This window comes from Hirundo rustica, chromosome 11 (assembly GCF_015227805.2).
Source record: "Hirundo rustica isolate bHirRus1 chromosome 11, bHirRus1.pri.v3, whole genome shotgun sequence".
In the NCBI taxonomy this organism is placed as follows: Eukaryota; Metazoa; Chordata; class Aves; order Passeriformes; family Hirundinidae; genus Hirundo; species Hirundo rustica.
The window spans coordinates 16,433,560-16,452,786 of NC_053460.1; the positions used below are offsets into that span (position 1 = coordinate 16,433,560).

General features: G+C 50.1%; 1 protein-coding gene across 1 annotated transcript in view; it reads right to left on the reverse strand.

Moving 5' to 3' along the window:
- The window catches only part of LOC120757944 (hydrocephalus-inducing protein-like), a 37,357-nt gene extending 18,882 nt beyond the window's left edge, over positions 1–18,475 (reverse strand). Inside the window, exons 1-11 of the mRNA XM_058422143.1 lie at positions 18,407–18,475; positions 16,500–16,634; positions 14,911–15,110; positions 10,146–10,267; positions 8,630–8,834; positions 7,792–7,984; positions 6,572–6,671; positions 5,172–5,290; positions 3,784–4,007; positions 1,979–2,046; positions 441–673 (exon numbers count right to left, since the gene is read on the reverse strand). Of these exons, the coding sequence (XP_058278126.1) occupies positions 441–673; positions 1,979–2,046; positions 3,784–4,007; positions 5,172–5,290; positions 6,572–6,671; positions 7,792–7,984; positions 8,630–8,834; positions 10,146–10,267; positions 14,911–15,110; positions 16,500–16,634; positions 18,407–18,475 (1,668 nt within the window). The remainder of the gene's footprint in view (positions 1–440; positions 674–1,978; positions 2,047–3,783; positions 4,008–5,171; positions 5,291–6,571; positions 6,672–7,791; positions 7,985–8,629; positions 8,835–10,145; positions 10,268–14,910; positions 15,111–16,499; positions 16,635–18,406) is intronic.
- Between the last annotated feature and the right edge of the window lie 752 nt (positions 18,476–19,227).

Sequence of the window (19,227 nt, forward strand, 5' to 3'; positions counted from 1 at the left end):
GATGCACTACTGTCTTCAAATTAAGGGGCCAATTTGTCATCTGACTACAATGACATAAATGCAGAGGAAATCTGCTGACTTGAACAGAATGAGTTCAGCTTTACAGCAGGAAGCTGAGGGCAAAGTGTGGCCCAGCACGTGCTGGGCAGTTCATGGCCTGGGGAGTTTTTGGTCTTCACTGGAGATCCCTGCAGTGAACACAAATCATTCTGCGCCTCAGCACTTGACCATCTGCTACATGATTTCAGCTTGTGATTTTGGAAGCAAAGCAGTGCTCCTTCAGGAACATCCTGAGTAGCCCAGCTAACAGAGGCCTCACACCAGTGCAGATCTCTCACTCACACGATGCTCAAAGCTGGCATCAGAGCTAAAGCCCTCCCACACTCCAGTGAAGCTTCAGCCCTGGTGCTGAAGTGTGTATGGCTGGACTCTTTCCATACCTCGATATCCTGGTGTCCCTGGGGGAGGATGGTCCCTTGGCTGGGATTCATTGTAAATTCCCTTGGCTCCACAACAAAATGAATTCCCTTCCTCCAGGACGGGTCACTGTCGCTGCGTATTTGATCAAAGCTGCTAACAGCAGGCTGCGTGCCATCGTCCGACACGCGGAGCTTGAATGTCAGCGGCTCCGGGGAGGTGTTAGTCAGGCGACAGGTCTTGGTGAAGGGAAAGCCTAGGAAAAGGACACAAATTCAGTCGTCATTGAGAAGAAGCTACAGCGAAAGAAAGGGAGGATGGAATCAGGAGCTAGAACATGATGCAAAGCACTCTAATGCAGTTTCTCTCTGCAGGCTCCTTAAGGCATCTCTTGGTTTGGGCCAAACAGACTGAGCACGTGACAGCTCAGAGCCCACTCAACTGGAGACAAACCCGAGCCTTGCTTCGAGATTAACAATTAGGAACCATGTCGCACCTGACCCAACAAATGGGGACATCACACCCACGCTGCTCCCTGTGATTGCTGCCTGCAAGGGTTTACCCCGCTTTAGCTCTGAGATTTGCTTTCCGTACTGGAAAGCCAGAGACACAGCCACGCATGGTGGGGATGTCCTGCAGAGCCTGGACACCAGCCACAACCTGCTCTGCAGTGGACATCTGGCTTGGCTGGCCAGCTCTGTGGGGAGGAGACTTCTCCCCAGGCCTGCTGGCCAAGAGTCATTTGAACACAGATGAGGGGAAAACAACTGCGGGTGCAGCCCAGAGCTTCTCTGTGCCCGTCAAGAGTGATCACTGTCAGCTCCAGCAGTGACTCCAGCAGGGAGGCGAGAGGCACAAAGGGACAAACACAGATGTCAGAACTTCAAATGAGACTGAGGGAAGGTCGGCAGCGTGGTGCTGCGCGACGTTGTGTGCTTGGCCCCGGGACTTCACCAGGCTGCAACTCAGCACCGTGATCGAACCTGCCTGCCTTCCCCGCTTCTGCCTGCTGCTGTGTGGCAGTGCCAAGATGCCCTGCTGCCCGTCGTTTGCAAAGGCAGTGATTTCCTGCTTCCCGCCCTGCCGGGGCCGGCTGGGAGGGGATCACTGCCCTGCCAGAGCCCACAGCTCCTCCTGCCTGTGATCATAACTACACCAAGGGGGGAAAACAGGACTTGGCGGGTTGGAAACTTGCACCATTGCATTGTTGTCTGTGCTGTCCTGATATATTCTAGTAAAGAACCGTTATTCCTTTTCCCATATTTATGCCTGGAAGCCCTGTCATGTCAAAGGTATAATAATTTGGAGGGAGGGGGTCATCTTTCCATTCCAGGAAAAATCCTGCTTCCCTTGGCAGAATCTGTCAGAGACACCAGCAAATACTTGGTTCTATTTGATGCCACAGTGGCAAAATGCCACCTGAGGCACCAGCAGCCCTGCAGTTCACACCCTGAAGAGGCTGCTGTGGCAGAACATGAGTGCCAGATGCTTTTATGTTCGAGTGGTCGTTTCTGGAACGCACAGATCCCTCCCGCTGTGTCCCAGCCCAGGGAACACTCACCAAAGGAGATGTCACCGAAGTCGAGCTCATCGACGTCGAAGTGTAAAGTCGGTCCGGTGACACGCCCCCTGTGATGAGGAGGACAGAGGAGGAAATGGCTTGGTTAAAGGGAATTGCAAAGCCTCTGGCTGTCATGGCTCGGGGACATAAAACCTGGTGTCAGAGGCACCGTGGGTTTCAAATCAACACACCACCATGTGCTCAGCACAGTGTCCATGTGCACGGGAGGCAGCTAAAGCCAAGTGGCCAGCAGCAGACAGCCACTGATGGGGCTCTGGGCACAGGGCAGGCAGGAAAAGCCCCGAGTTGCTGGTGATCCCATGAAGGACCCTGAACCCACCCAGACATGACAGTTTTGAGACAGGAAGCCAAGGGAGCCCCAAACATCCTCTGAAAAGAGCACCAACAGTTCTACACAGTGGACAGATGAATCCTAGAGGAAAGGACCGGTTTGTCACCAGCACACCAGCTGACACAGCCAAGAGCAATCGCTTAAACCACCAGACATGGGTGTCCTGGATCTACCACACCTCCTCATGTGTCCTTGAACTCAGCAGACAGACTCCAAAAGTCACCAGCATCCACTGACACCAGCACGTGAAACTGCACAACACGAGTTTATTTCATGGTTGATGCCAATCAATGCCCCCTCTGACTTTTGGTTAAAAGTCAAGGACAAGTGAACTGTGCCTTCACCTGTGTTCACAGGACTGCCAATGGCTCTGCTCTACACACCTCAACAAGAGACACCTGCCCTTGCTCAAGGAGAAAGCTGCTTATGCAATAACATCCCATGACCAGTTTGGGGAAGGGACAGAGGAGAATCCATTATTGGATGGTGAAAGGTTCCCTCTTGATTTCCAAAATAAAAAAGCAGCACTTTTCCTCTAGAAACAAAACCAGCATAATTGTTTCTCTACTACGAGCACACCTACTCAACACTTTTCTCTTGCTAAGTAATAAATGTCAGGCTCTTTTTTATCCATCTCCCTTATCTTATTGGTATAATTGACTGCAGATTGCTTTCATTTCTTTACTGCCTTGATCCTGTGCCTCCCAACAGCAGCAGCCTAGCTCCAAAGCTCCAGAGCAGCCAGCATCAGCTTTCCTGCTTACACTACATTATCCTATCAGCACACGGCTCAGGCTAGCAGGAACAAGCCCTCATGCTGCTCTGGTCCTAGCACTGAGCTCTGCCTCCCCTGTCATCACCCCTTCTCCCTTTTGCTGGGCCAGGATTATCTCTTGCAATGGCACCAGCCCATGGGATGATGCCCATGTCCTTGGGACAGTTCCTGCTGCACAGTTCCCTGTCTCCCACATCAGCCTTTTCCTGGCTATGGAAAGGAGGTACCAGAGCACTCTGCACAGGAGTTGGGAGCACAGCCTGTCTCCATGCATGGCCATGAGAGGCGAGCTGAGGCTCATTTGGGATGGATTATTAACAGAGCTTTCAGAAACACTGCTGCTGGTGCAGAATCACCCAGGCTGGCCCATCTCCAAAGCCCTGGGGGCCCTGCTGGGTGTTCAGGTGGGACATCTCAGAGCACCCAGAGCAGCTACAGCCCAAAGCTGATCCATGCCATGGCCCAAGGCAGAGGGAGATCCCTGCAGGGAGGAGTCATTCCACCCCCCCAGGTACCACACAGGGCAGCGGGCATCCTCACAGTAAGGCAATGCCAGGACAGAGCAGAGATTAAGACCTCAGGAAACACCTTTTTTCTCTGCTAACCCCAAAATGAGGTAGGTGGGGAATGTCCCAGATACAGCTACACATGTGCCCACCAAGCTCCCAGAGTCCTTACTTGATGGTCAGGATCACAGGCGTAGGAGATCCAGCCACACTGAATTGGAATTGTTCCTCAAAGCACCCCACCACAGTGGCATTGAAGGAGATCTGAATAGTCTGGATCTCACCCGGTGCAATGATGCCCTCCTCAGGTGCAAACTTGAAGCAGGAGCCCACGTGTGTGGTTGAAGGGATGTAGGTGAAGGGAGCATCAATAGCTCCTTGGTTAATCAGTTTCACCTGCAGCAGCAAGAAAACAAAATAGAAACACATGTGGAATCTTCCCTTCTTGGGAGTTATTTTCTAATGATGCAATTAACACCCGGAAAAGGCAGAAGATGCTTTGTGCTGCTGGATGGCAGAAGTCGAAAAGATACAACAGGACAAGTTCTGCCTTTGGGTTTTCATGCAAAGCAGTGGTAACTCCACATAGCCAGAGTCACCCTGGGGTTATCCCATGGACACAGAGCAGGCCACCTCTGGCCAGCATCACCAAGCTCATTCAGACCTGGCCCTGAGAGCAATGTGGGGTGATTGCAGCTGCGTAGTGAATCGCCACAGAGCTGCCGCTGCCCCAGTTAGCACAGCTCCAACAGCACCATCTACTCATTCACCTTGTCCCATATCATGAGAACAACACATTGAGAATGAGGCATCAGCATCGAAATGTACAGACAGCACCATCTTTTGGTAAGAAAACTCAGCGTGTCTTTCCCTTCCACAGCCAAACTTGAAAGTGTCTGGCATGATGTAGCGCCTCTTTTTCTACCTCTTTCAGTTGCTCTCTATTTTTTTTGCAAACTTGACACTACTGGAGGGAGGTAAATAGGTAGAAAAATCCTTTGCTTTATTCCCAGGAGCACTTTTCTCTTTTTAGAGCCAGAGATGCTCCAAGGTTGAAGCACGGTGAGGGACTGGTCAGCAAGGGAAAGAGCTCCCAAGCCCTTTGCAAGGGCCAGCACTGAGCCAGGAGGCTGGAAGGCTTTCCTGTGACTATTCCTATTCCATGAATAAGCAGGACACTGAAAATTGTTTGCAGTGGCCTGAAGCTCAAACATAGCCAGTTTTTCCAGCTGCTTCTGAACAGCCCAGTACAAAGGTGCCTTGTGTCTGGTGCTGCCACAAAAGCCTCTGAACAGGCAGTTTTTTGACCCAGGGTTGGTTTCATATGCCAAGGGGTTGTTTTGCAGGAAGCCTCCCAGCTGATCTCTAAGGAAGGCTGCCCAAAAGAAGGGATTGGAGCTTCCTGAACCACAGACACACCTTTCTGACTCCCCCAGATTTGACCAGTATGTGAAATATTCCCTGCTCACAACTGCCCAGGTTGCCAGGAATTCCACGGGTCCACCAAGCTTGCAGCTGCCTCAGGAGCCATCAGGATCCATCTCAACCCCTGGCACTCACCTCACAGTTGTGGGGGGTGTTGACAGAAATGCTCCCAAGGTTCAGGGTATCACTGCAGAGTTCAACCAAGGGTCCTTGGCCTTCCCCTCTGAGGCACAGGGGCAGCCTGCTCTCACGGCCTGGGGAGAGATGTCCATTTCAGTGCAGTAATTCCCTCTGTTATACTGTATTTTCCAGGCTGCCTCAATGCTTGTCCCTGGCTCTGAGCTGCATGCAACCGGCTCCTGATGCTGCAGGACAAGATATGGACCCTTCTCTTCCCTCAGGAGATATCCCCTGGGATTGACTTGCAATTTCTAACTCATTCCCTGGGCTGGTTTCCAATTTTAGCCACCGGTTCGCTGAGTTTAAAACATCTCTGATGTCCTGTAAGTCCTTACTCCTGTAAGGCCAAGGAGTAATAGGTGTAAATTGAAAGGAAATTTAGGTTAGATATTAGGAAGAAATTTTTAACTGTGAGGGTGGTGAGACACTGGAGCAAGTTCCCCAGTGGAGTTGTGAAGGTTCCAGCCCTGAAAGTGTTCAAAGCCAGGCTGGATGGGGCTTGGAGCTACCTGGTCTAGTGGGAGGTGTCCCTGCCCATGGCAGGGGCCTTGGGACTAGATGATCTTCCATTCCATCCTTAAGGTCCATTCCATCCTTAACATACTATGACCTTATGGTTTCCTTCCCATGCACTTAGAGGAACTTTGAAATCCATTCCGTGAAGGCACAAAGCTGATTAAGAGTTTGGCAATTGCTTCCTGGCAAATTGGCAGGCAGCAATTGCCAAATCACCTGGCCCAGTAGCACACGACCTTGTTGCCAAAGTCCTCAGTTTCTGACACTCAGAACTGTGTTCTGTTTCCACAGACTGAGAGCTGCAAGGTGACAATTCCCACACAGGGAGAGAAGCAGGTGCTGGCCAAGGGTGGTCCTTCCACAAACAGCCTGGGCTCAGCGGGGCTCAGCCACCTCTGGCCTGGTGGTGTCTGGCAGTGGGAGGTGAGCCAGGGTCAGGCAGCACATTTCTAACCCAGCTCCTACTGCCTGATGACGGATCCAGGTCAAATGGACCCATCCTGGAGGTCAGTGGTCTAGAGGGGCTTAGTGCTTGTTCACTAAAGCTGTTCTGCTCTGTAGCTCCTTGGCCTTTGAGGAAATGCTGGCAAAGCCATGGCATGAAAACTTCTCCCTGCACTCCCTGCCTGGGTTGTTCTGGGATCAGCAATCCAGACACAGGTGTTCCGAGCCCTGGCCTTGCACGGGAGACTCCCTGGAAGCTGCAGGGACAGTGGGGGTGTGCCAGCGCTGCCCTGCTGACCAGGGACTCTTGCCAGCAGTTACATGGGAGCCCAGTGGGCTCAGGCTTGCACCATGGCTTCACTGTGGGTGAGAGAAACAGGGGAAAGGAGCTGTACCTGAGATGTTGCAGTAAGCCATACATCGATACTCTCGTGGTTCTGTGGGTTTAAAGGTCACCTTGATTTCGGCCAAACAATGTGGCCCAATCTCTCCCTCCTAAAACAGAAATAGACAGCAAAACATTTATCTTCAAACTTCACACTTCTTGTTTTCAACCAGTCCTGCGAGCCTTTCTTTAGAGCATCAATGATGAGTGAACAACACAAGAAGCCCAAGGAAACACTCCAGACCCAGCTCAACACACTGCTGGAAGCTCTTAATGCTCAGCTGATCAGCTCCCACTCTCCACAATATTCCTGCTGCTCTGACACAAGCTCTTGGTCACATCACGCTGCTGTCAGCCACAGTGGTATGTAACTGCCACTGGGCACTGGTGACCCTTGGCCTCAGACGGGCCATAGGAGTAACCAAGAAGAGAACATGATCCCCTTCCTTGGAAATAAAAATATTAGTTTAACCTGTTTGGAAAGAAAGCAGAGGCTGGGATTATTCTAGGGTTTACTCCGAGATCAGAAGGCATTTTGCACTGTGAAGGCACCAGGCATTCATCATCTCTCACAATGCCAACACTCAGAATCAGGGCTCTGGCTGATGGGAGGACGTGGGGGGTTGCTTACATAAGCAGAAAAGGAAAAGGTTTTTTGTCCCTGTGTGCAAGAGAACTCAAAAGGCCCATTTAAACTTCCCACCCTTGTGTCCAGGCTCACAAACGACACTGGAAGGGAGACTCACAAACAGTGCAAGTCGTGCTTACAGGAAGGGATTGGCATTTCTATGATTAACCTTGGGCTGAATTTGGCCTCCTTTTCCAGAGAACCATTGCACGCTTCAGGTCAGTATGGAACTGGCAGTGCTCCCTCCAACACTCTCTGCTAAACCCCACACAGCACAGCACATGACAGGGGAGCCCCTACCTACAATAAGGGTCCCTGGGGACACTGCAGGGGCACGCACGGAGTGCCCCTGAGCTAGAGCCCTGGCAGCAGAGCTGGGCTTTGTCAGGCTCCCAGCCCTGCCTTGCTCCTGCAGGGCAGAAATGCCTTTAGCAGAGAGCTCTGCAGCCCCACCACCAGAAACTCCATGTCCTCCCTCTCAGCACATCGAGGCAGCTGAGGGATCTGCCGAGTGACTGCATCCGGGGGAATGGGGCAAGGGTAGGGTGGGTGGGAAGAGGAAGAGGAGAAGGAGGAAAAATAGGTTCTCAGCTATCACTTACCATTGGCTCAATGAAAAAAATATCATTGGAGAACAGCATGGGGTCTGCTTGCACCTTTGCCTTGTCCTGCTCATACTTATTGGACAGGAGGAGGGCGCGATTTTCACAAAACCCTTTCTCCTTCTCCATTTTCTTGTCCTTTCTGTAGGCTTCCAGCCAGACCTTGGCCGATGGCTGCAGCAAAGAACACTGCCTGCAGCCACAGGGAGAGACAAAGGCAGCAGCTTGTTTAATAAGCCACATATTTGCAGACAGAAGTGGAAGTGAAGGAGAGCAAAGCACTTGGGGACGAGCAGCAGCAGCTCCCCAGGGTTATAAATACAGTTTGTATTGTTGGCTTTTCACAAATATTAAAATGAATGCCATATGGATAATGTTGAAATAACTTTGCTGTATGTTATAGTTTTTTAAATTATTTCTGCTATGACCAAAACTTGGAAATAGCAGTGTGATAAACATATATATTTCTTAGGCTATTTTATAATATTAAATGGAAATGATGGGATGGTGAGGGGCTTTCACCTTTGGAAAGAGGGGCTGGCAACTCAGGAAATGTTTAAGGATGTTGCCAGGTCATGCAGGAAGAAGATTAGAGAGGCAAAAGCCCAATAAGAACTTGAGGAAATCCAGTCATTGCAATCAACTTTTCCTTCCCAAAATGCCATCCTTGGCTGGAGTATAAATGGAACTGGAATGCCAAGTGCTGGGCTCCTGAAGCCCAGGGACACACACCCCAATGCCAGGGATGGTTTACTTGGCCTAAACCATTCAACGTGGGGCCATACATTAGTTTTAGTCTTGGGCCGTGTATCTCATGAAATGCATTTTTCACACCAACCTCCTCTTCTCTTCATTCTCGTGTTCCTCAGTAGGAAAAGCCTTCCACTGGAAGTGGGCTGTGATGTTACTGTTGTTTTTGATGAACATGGTTGTGTGGTTTGACATGTTGACAGAAGTCTTCTCAACCTTCACTAAATTTGTGTTCAACTCAATGTTTACATCTTCAGCTTTTCCCTGAAGGTTTATGTGAATACTTTCTTCACCTGGAACAAAGCAGAGTCTTTGTTCAGCTCAGTTGCTGATGGAAGCACAAGGAACAGAGCAAAACATAGGTCATAGAACAAAGTGTCACAGCTTTAGCTGTATTAGCAGTTCCATGGATCAGTACCTTCATCACGCCCTGACAGCTCTGTGTGTACAGTGTGAGGATGTCCTGGGCACCTCCTTAAACCCCTTATTTCTGAGCGTGTTTGTAGAGATTTGGCCCCAAGCTGACAGTATGTACAGTGAGATTTGTCAGATGTGCTCAGGTGACCCACTCAGATCACCAGCATTTCTGTATCAAAGTTCTTCAGGAGACGCTGAGGAGCCCTGGTCAGTCCTGCCTTGCCCAGGTCTCCCCTGGGCATCCCACGAGACTCCTGTCTCTCCTGATCCCTTGGATGCCTTGTTGCTGAAAGGCAAATATGCCTGGGGGCATGTGCGCAGAAAAAGGAGGCCCAGAGGAACAAGTGAAGTGACAGCCCACAGCAGGAGGGGACACAGGCCAGGAAACACAACCAGCCTGGCTCTGCAATATGACAAACCACTGCAAAATGAACACCATGAAAATCATCATCATCTCCCTGTCCAAACTAACAGCCCCATCAGTCTTGAAATGTTTTATATTGTTCTGATCTCAAAAACCAAGCTGGAGCATTTCAAATTAAATTAAAAAGGGACAAAGGAAAGATTAATAAGTACAGAGCAGCTTCTATATGAAGACTGAATGGCATTCCTCAGTCTATGGGAAATCAAATGGGAGATAGATGTGAGAGGTTTGCAACAGCATGAATGGCCTGGGAAATGGGGACGAGGAAAAATTTGTCTTGATTTGTCACCAAACAGGAACTCGAGGGCCTGAAAATGTTATTAGACAGAAATGATATATACGTGTAGAGAGCAACATAGCAAAAGGGTCTGTGACAAGCCAAAGGAAAAGCGGAAATTACGGGACAGAGGTGTGCAAGAAATACACTGCATTACAGAGAGCCTGATGGAGACCTCACACCTCACATATGGCACTGCCCAGGAATAAAATAAAACTTCACCCAGGCATAGCCACACGGTAGTGGAGAATCAGGGTTCCTCCTTCCTCCACTCAGCAACTCCCGGCAAAACAGGATTGCAAAAATCTTAGCCCTGTTAGAGGGGATCCACTTTATCAACCCCCCAAACACCAACTAGTTCTCAGTTTTCTTTGGGGTAAAGCTGGAACAGGGGAGCTACGTCCAGAGGGAATGGAAGGGGGATGGGAGAGCAGGGAGTGATGGTGGAGAACTGTCCCTGTGCCCCGTGCAGAGCCCAGCACTCACCTGTGCAGCCCACTACCAGGGATCCAGAATGGTCACCAGCCGTCAGCGGGTGAAATCCCACTGTCACCTGCATGGTGTCACCAACGCCCAGAATTCCTGTGGCTGGAACCACGGAGAAAGGACTGCAACACAAAGAGAGGGGTCAGGACTCAAGGGGACATCTGGCCATGATATTCCTTCTGCAGTGCACGTCACTTCGGCTCACTTGGGCCAGCAGGGAGCAAACCAAACACAGTCAACAGAAGACAGACAGAACAGACAGGATCAGAAACAGCTACTGACCCACTTCTGAGGAGATGCAGCCCTAAGAAGATCCTGTGGGTTAAAATGACCTCATCTCTCCCATACTCTGCATCCAGCTCTCTGCAATGAGACTCAAGGGTCTGACTGCCAGCAATCCCATCAGAGAATGGTTTGTGAAAAGCACAGAGAGGGACAAGAGCTATCTGCATGCACAACTTGACACTGACTTGCCTCAGGAATTTCTCTTTTCCTGCTGCCTATAAACCTCATCTCAAGAGATACAAATATTAATGCATTACCTGTCCTGCGAGATTACAGCCTAGGAATCAGACAGGGAGAAGGAACTTTTCCTTGAAGACCAAGGAATAATTAGTTGAATTTGTCGTGTGGTTCTTTGGTTTATTTTACCTTGAAAACATCCTGATCTAGCCTAAAAAGGGCACATTTTATCAGCTTTTCAATGAAAGCTGCCCCAAGAAAAGGAGCAATCAAAACTGTGAAAGAGTGCAAATGCAGATTTAGAGCAATATAGGGACAAGGAAACAAGACCCAAAAGGAGGATGCCATTTACAATCTGAAGGATCCAATCCCAGCTAAATGAAGCACCATTAGCAGGAGCACATCAAGGAGGCAGAACAGGAGGTTTCTGTGTATTTACCAGCAATGCAGTCTGGGACTCTGGGTTGTCATCCAGGCTGGTAACTGTTTGCTTGGCCTAGCAGACAAACTCTGAGCAATGTGTTGGAAATAATTATGCAAATGAATTGGTGCATTTTGGATTTAACAGGAGCAATTAGGATTGGTCACCAGGTGAACACCTCTTGCCTGACAAACACTAGACTCCGTCCTTTGAAGCTCAGGGACAGCTCAGGTGAAATGTGCTTCTGCCCAGCCCCAGCAGCTGCTGGGCTTTGCGCTCTTCTACAACCCCACCGAGGAAACAAAAGTTCCTCAGTGCTTTGCTGGTGGTCAGTCTGTCCACAGAAAGGGTGTTCTGGGGAGTTTGATGATGAATTTATCACACACAAAAATAAAGAGAACATCTGGCAAGCTGAACTTTATTCATGTCAGTAGTGACAGCTGATGAATTTGCTTTGGGTTCTGCTCACTAAGGATCTGTTGCTGCAGTCATGGGCCTGACCTGTTCCATTACCACTAGTGAGAACATCACTAGTGGCTGATGGAGAAACCTTGGGCCAGCAATGTTTATGTGCTGGATGTGAGACTTTGGAGAGAGGGGAGGAAGGACAAGGCCTCCCCAGCCCCAGAGCCTGGTTGCTGTACTGCTCCCGCACTGCCGCAGGTCTCTGCTGGGGCCTGGGGGAGGATCAGTGCCTGGTGTGGGCAAGGCACAGGATTTTTTTCTTATTCTTTTGCCAGAAATTTCTCCAGAACAGAGAAGCTGCCAGTTAAGGGAGTCCCTGGCCACACTTCAGCGCTACCTTCCATTCCATTCCCTTCCCGATCCTGCCCCATGTTACGTACTCCTGCCCTCAGATGGCAGGATGGGAATAACACTCCTGGGAGGTGACTTCAGGGGTTGCCTGAGAAAGAAGGTATCTTCTTATTTTCAGATTATCAGGAGAAGAGGATCCAGCCAAGTTTCAGTTGTCAGGGCTGAAAAACTGAGGGCAAATCAGCCCCCACATCCCCTACATCCCACCCCAGGCTGTACCCACCAGAATCCTCTGTTACTGCTCTAGCAGTAATCTCTCACGTAGACCTGGATCCCCAAGGCCCAAGGACATAAGCTCTACAGTTAAACTTAACTCCTCTGAATTTCAGCCAACATCACTAAGCTGTTCCCTGAGCCCACAGATAGAGGAGCTGTGAAGGAGACATCCCTGACACTGTAAATAACCAAATGAAAACCACTGCCAAGAGAGGGGGCCTTTTTGGCCTTTTATCTGTTAATTGTGAGCTGTCCCTTAAGATGATTCTCATCCTGTTAGATCTACCCTTTCAATGAATCACTACTGCACCCAACAGGCAGAAAAGAAAAGCTATGGAGTGCGTTTTAATAGGTTGTTTTCTTCTGCTTTTTAACTAGGTCCATTTGTATGTTTGTTCTCTTGTACGGCATCTAAAGACAGCTCCAGATCTCCCAGTGGCACCTTGCAATCCCCAGACACTGGTCTTGCTTTGAGCAGTGTGTTTGCTCAGATGATTTCCAGAGGTCCCCTCTGGAAAAAGTTATTCTATACTTTTATCTTCTAAATCCCAGAAGCACAGAATGAATTAGGTTGGAAGAGACCTTCAAGATCATCGAGTCCAACCCATGCCCTAACACCTCAACTAAACCATGGCACTGAGTGCCATATCCAGTCTTTTTTCAAACACATCCAGGGACAGTGACTCCACCACCTCCCTGGACAGACCATTCCAGGACTTTATCACTCCTTCCGTGAAAAACTGTTTCCTAATATCCAGCCTCTATTTCCCTTGGCACAGCCTGAGCCTGTGTCCTCTTGTTCTGCCAGTTGCTGCCTGCAGAAAGAGACTGACCCCACCTGAGCACAGCCACCTTTCAGGGAGTTGTAGAGAGTGATAAGGTCACCCCTGAGTCTCCTTTTCTCCAGGCTAAACAACCCCAGCTCCCTCAGTCGCTCCTCACAGGGCTTGCGTTCCAAGCCCCTCACCGGCCTTGTTGCCTCTTCTGAATGTGCTCAAGGGTCTCAATGTCCATCTTAAACTGAGGGGCCAGAACTGGACACAGCACTCAATGTCCATCCTAAACTGAGGGGCCAGAACTGGACACAGCACTCAATCTCCATCCTAAACTGAGGGGCCAGAACTGGACACAGCACTCAATGTCCATCCTAAACGGAGGGGCCAGAACTGGACACAGCACTTGAGGTGCAGCCTCACTAGTGCCGAGTACAGGGGCAGAATGACCTCCCTGCTCCTGCTGGCCACACCATTCCTGATCCAGGCCAGGTATCATTGGCCTTCTTGGCCACCAGGGCACACTGCTGGCTCATGTCCAGTTGGCCATGGACCAGTACCCCCAGGTCCCTTCCTGCCTGGGCACTGTCCAGCCACGCTGTCCCCAGCCTACAGCACTGCAGGGGGTTGTTGTGGCCAAAATGCAGGACTCTGCACTTGGACTTAATAAACTTCATCCTACTGGACTCTGCCCATCCATCCAACTGTTCCAGGTCTCTCTGCAGAGCCATTCTCCCTTCCAATAGACCGACACACGCCCCCAGCTGAGTGTTGTCTGCAAATTTACCCCTGAGAGACACCACTGGTGCCTGGCTGTCAGCTGCATGCAGCACCGTTCCCCACCACTCTCTGGGCCCGGCCACCCAGCCAGTTCCTAACCCAGCACAGAGTGCTCCTGCCCAAGCCACGGGCTGCCAGCTTTTCCAGGAGTGTGCTGTGGGAGACAGTGTCAAAGGCTGAAGTCCAAATAGACAACATCCACAGCCCTTCCTGCATCCACCAGGTGGGTCACCAGGAGATCAGGTTGGTGAAACATGACCTGCCCCTCCTAAACCCATTCTGGCTGGGTCTGATACCCTGGCCATCCTGTAGGTGCTGCATGATGAGACTCAGTATGAACTGCTCCATTTCCTTACCAGGTACTGAGCTCAGGCTAACTGGCCTATAATTACTAGGATCTTCCTTCTCTCCCTTTTTGTGAATGGGTGTCACACTGGCCAGCTTCCAGTCATCTGGAACCTCACCAGTTAGCCAAGACTGTTTCTAAATGATGGAGAGTGGTTTTTCAAGTCCATCTGCCAGCTCCCAAAACTGGTCTCCATCATTTACCAACAATCAGGCCAATTGCTTTTCACTAAATGTCTCAGATTTCCTATACACCTGTGCATATACCTATGGGCATGTGGTATATTGACAGGCATTAGAGGAGCTTGACCGTTATGAAAAGTTCCCAGTGAGGAAATTCATGATCTTTTGACAAACATTTAACACAAACCAAAATAAAAAACAGCAGAAACATGGGAACTTCAGAGCAGCTAAAAAGAAATATCAATGAAAGGGGGCACCACCTTATTCAGAGAGTTAAATCATCCATTTGAAATTTTAAACTGGCTTTCAAAGGTTCATCATGGAACAGAAGAGGTGACTGATGCCCTCAGCTGACAAGGGAAATCAGATCAGCTTTAACTAACAGGAACTGCACCGGCTGCCCACAACACAGCTCATGTTGGGCATCTGATGCGGGGACCACTGGAAAGCCACGTGCCTGTGGCCTCCCAGAGAATGGGTCTATTTGGGTGACAGTGGTGAGGAACCATTTCAGAAGCTGCTTGTGCTCAGGAGGGTGCAAGCCAGCTACTAACATGTTCCAGCACCCTCCAGGAAATCTGGGACAGGGAAAGCTCAAAGGCTGCATCTTGCTAAGAACACTGAAAGCAAGAGCAGAGGCATCCATCCTGCCCATTTCCAGCCAGGGCTGCAGGGCAGCAGCTCTGATACTCTGGATCCTTTTGTTGCTCTTTCCCAACTCTGTCATCACCCAAAGGTGTTTTGCACAAGCACAGATGAGCTGCCTCACCTCTGGGTGCTCAGCTGGTAACGAGCTGCCCGGTTACCGACGTTGCGAACCAGCAGAGTCTTCTGGGTGCTGCACTTGACCGGACACACCGGGAAGTCCAGCTGGTCAGGGAAGTCCAGGATGGCTCGGGCAGCAATGGCCCGAATTGGCACAACTATCCATTCACTTCCACTCATGCAGACGAGCTCATGGGAATAATCCTGCAGGAAAAGAAACTAGCTCAGCACAGGGCATTCAGTGCCATCCCCATGGCAGAAGAAAAACCATTTCCTATAACCCTTCAAGGGCATCAATTTACCTATTCCACCCAAAAGGAACACTACGTTCTACTAATATTTCACATTTTAAGGACACCAGTGCACTTTGCAAAACCCACCTCAGTGGCATTAAGCTCTTGTATCACTTGGGTCATACAGAGAACTGGCCTAGGCCACCATAATTTTTACTCTCAATTTTAATTATGTTAAATAATTCCTAAGTCCCTTCTAAGAAACATGGAGCTAGGAAACACAGGACACTCCTCTGTATTCCCGCTGTATGAGAACAGGACAAAGTGTTAAACGGACTCTAAGCAGCAAAAGGAAGATGAGAGAGCAGCTGCACCCAAAGAGATCCTGCACATCTGGCCTGGCGTAGAAACATCAGTTGGTTCAGAACTCCCCTCTAACTTTGCCTCTTCAACCTAGTCAGGAGAAGAACAGTGCCAAGAGGGATCAGGATGCTGCTGGAAAGAGCCTCTCTTTGTTTCCCTGCAAGGATTCCTCCCTTCCATGCCACGTCCTAAACCCTTCTGGATGAACAAGCCTCCAGATCACAGCACCAAGATCAGACTTGCCAGGGCCTCAGCACCCGTGTTCAAACCTCCAGGCAAAAGCACGTTTGGCACGGAATGGGTGCCAGTTGACAGAGCAACCACAGTGACAGGCATGAAGACAGAGCCACAGCAGTGTCACTGCCACAGGCTCTGGGGTCACAGGTCTGCCTGCAGGTTTTACCTGCCCTACACGAGCTCTTTCAGGCAGGTGTCCAAGTCCCCTGCAGCTCACCAAGCTCCTGCTGACTAAGGGCACCTAGAGCTCACCTAGAGTGTGCCCGTGCCAGGCTGGGCTCTGCCCTGGCCTTGCAGCTGTTTCAAGGTCAGCTGTGCTCTGGGACAAGCACAGCTGCAAGGCTGGAGAACAGAGGGTGTGAAAAAGCACACTCTTTGCTCCAGTGAGGCAGGGAAGCTGTTGCCAGTCAGGAATGAGGAAAGCTCTCTGACCTCTTTGTTGCTCCAGCACTTTCCATAATAATTAAACCCCTTCCACTGTACCTAGAGATGGCTGATCATCTATCCACACCCCTCTGTCATTTCCATACTGTTCCCTGTGCATCTTCCCTTGGGAATGCCCAGGAATGTGCAGGGAAGGGAAGCAGAGCCTGTCAGGCCTGGGTGCAGTGCCTGAGAGCACACGCCAAGGTGGGACTGGCTGCAGGCTGCCTGCCCACAGCCTGGAGCCAAGCTCACAGCATGGAATGGGCTGTACCCAGACTGCAGGGAGAACAATGGCTTTGGAGATGATTGTGTGTTTTGGCTCCTCCAGTCTCACCTTGTTCTCCTTGGGAGTGAAGAGGACGCGCACAGGGGTGGACATGCCTGCTGGCACGATATGGCACACATCATTGGGGCAGTCCAGCTGGAAATACGGTGAGCTCGCCATGGAGACCTTCACCAGCTGAGAACGCTGCAGGAAAGACATGGAACGATGATTTTGCCACTTGGAGAAAGAGGATGAGAGGAAGCCTCTCTGTGCCCTGGTGACATCCTTCCCTGACCCCTTTTCCAAAGCCCTTTCAGCTGTGGAGGTACAGGCACATATTTCACAAGGGTGGGCTTGAATCCCTTCTGTCTGGGTCCAGCATTTTGGCCAGGGGCAGTAGGGCAGTGCCTGGGGGGAAGGAAGGGCTGAGCAGATCAGCACCAGCAGGATGGAGACAGAGCACCTGAACCAAGTCATCTGCATATTCAACAAAGCCAAAACGCCTGCTGGCTTCTGCCTGCACACAGCCATGCAGTCGTGTTCCAGAGAGCGAATGTGCTACCAGAAAGCAAAACAGCACATTATCCTGGGGGAAGGAAGAAATCCCCTTCTAGCAGATCAGCTTTGGGTAGGGCAGTTCTGGGGATACAGTCATGCAGGCAGATCAGCAAGAGAGGAGACCAAACACTGTGGCCTTACTGGGAACAAAAGCAAACCTGAAAAGCAACAGAAGGAACACAGCAGTCCCTAAAAAAAGGAGATGGCAAAGAGAATTTAAAGGGGCAGTAAAGCAGCAAGGACAAACCATAAAATGAGAGCAATCAGCTTGCCAAAAGCGATGGAAGCACAGACAGGCTGTGCCTATTGGCTATGGGCTTCAAAGGCATTTTCTGCCTGGAGAAACATGACCAGCACTGACTCACAGTGTGGTTCCAGTAGGAAAAGCCAGTCTTGGCTCTCGAGGCATTCTTGCTGCCTGTGCAGGCAAGCTGGGCTGCTGGGCATTCCTGCCTGCAGCCAGCAGGCCAGGTTCTGCCCTCTGGGATACACAGACACAGCAAACATGCATTTTCACACATTTCACATATCAACAACCCCTGAGCACCAAAATGCTCTCAAAAAGTCTAAACCACATGATTTGGACTCCCTCCTGTCTCTTCCCACCAGCCCACTCTTGGCACAAGCCTCATTTGAGAAAATGTTTCCCTGACTGCAATTCAAATGGTCTCAGTTTTCTTCTTCACAGTGGAACACAACTGCTGCCATTGTTCAGCTTTTTCCCTCTCAAATCTCTTGGGAAACCGCAAAACAATCACAGTTTCTTCAAATGAAGGTAAAAACCTCCAGGAGCACATGGCTTTGGATGTGCTGTGGTTCTGCAAAGGAAAAGCAGAGCAGCATGTTGCTTTTGGAAAACCTGAGCAGAGCTGGATGAAGTTTAGCAGGAGCCTGAAGGGGCACCTAAAGGCCTCCTGCTGCTTCTGCTACATCAGTCTGACTCCAGGGCTGTTTTAGAACATTTCTGCAGTGCCAATGCCATTAACGATAGTGATTCCAGCAAAAAGTGGAGAAGACTCAGCCCCTGAGCTTTGACTTTGAGCTGCACAAAGGGAGCCAAACAGGCTGAGAGGCAGAGATTCCTATCAGGAACCAAAATTAACCAAGGAGACACGGGATGTGGTACAGACTCAAGGCAAAGCATGAGAGCAGGTAAGAACTGTACAACCCTCACATTCCTATCAATCCAGAGCTTTCAAGAGAAGGAAACTCCTTTGGGATAGATACCATCAGCCCATGGGCAAAATCAGGGGAGAATTCGCAGCACAGGAAGATTTCCACCATCTTGCAGAACAAAGCTGCTGAGACATTTTCTTCTGGATGTGCTGCAGCAGAAAACTTGCTTTGCTGTACACTGTGGAAATTACACCACTCTCTTCTTCCAGCACTGTGTTAAAGCTCCATGTCCCAGCACTTACTTTGCCCTTGTTCGTGATAGACACTACCATGTCAGAGGTCACATGAGCGGGGACGTTCTGAAACACCATCTCTGGTGGGGAAACCTGAAACAGGCTCTGTTTCGGGGCAACTGATGACAGCTGGAGAGGCAAGAGAGAGCAGGGAGAGGTTCAGCTGCTGGGAGGAAGGTTTATGAAGGAGAATCTTACACTCAGATCCCCACTGAAGTACAGACTCATGGTGAGCACGTCTGCCCAGGCCACACTGGGGAAACAGTAGCTCACCTACCTCTGCTCTGAGCTGATCAAGAACTGCTGGGCCACACAGAGCAGGCTTAAGCCAAGATGCTCTTTTGGCATGTATTTCTCCAGGTTTTCTCCTCCAGAATGCCAGGCACCACTTACCTTAAGTACTGCCCTGTGCCCATGTGGTAACAGAGCTCTGAGCACACAGAGAGTAAGTAAAACCCACGAATTTACATCAGACTCCATGGGAAACAATTTGGGATGTCCCTTACTCTGAGACAGGGAAACCAAGGCCCACACAACTGCAAATATCCTTTTTGATCTAGAACTTAGACATCAGTAAGAAGAGAACAGTACCAGAGGAGGTGTGAGAGATGAGGTGATATTTTTGACATCATTATTATTAAGTTAAAGAATGAAAGTTGTTGGTTCTATGTGTTGTTGTTTGTGGTTTGGATTTGTTCTGGTTGGTTTGTTGCATGTTGCTGTGAGCTGGGACAAGGACTGAAAAGGAGATGAGAGGGGAGGGGACAGAAAAGTTGGCGGTCAGAGAGAATGGAAGTTCCCGAGTACCCAGGCAATGGGAAAGGGGACAG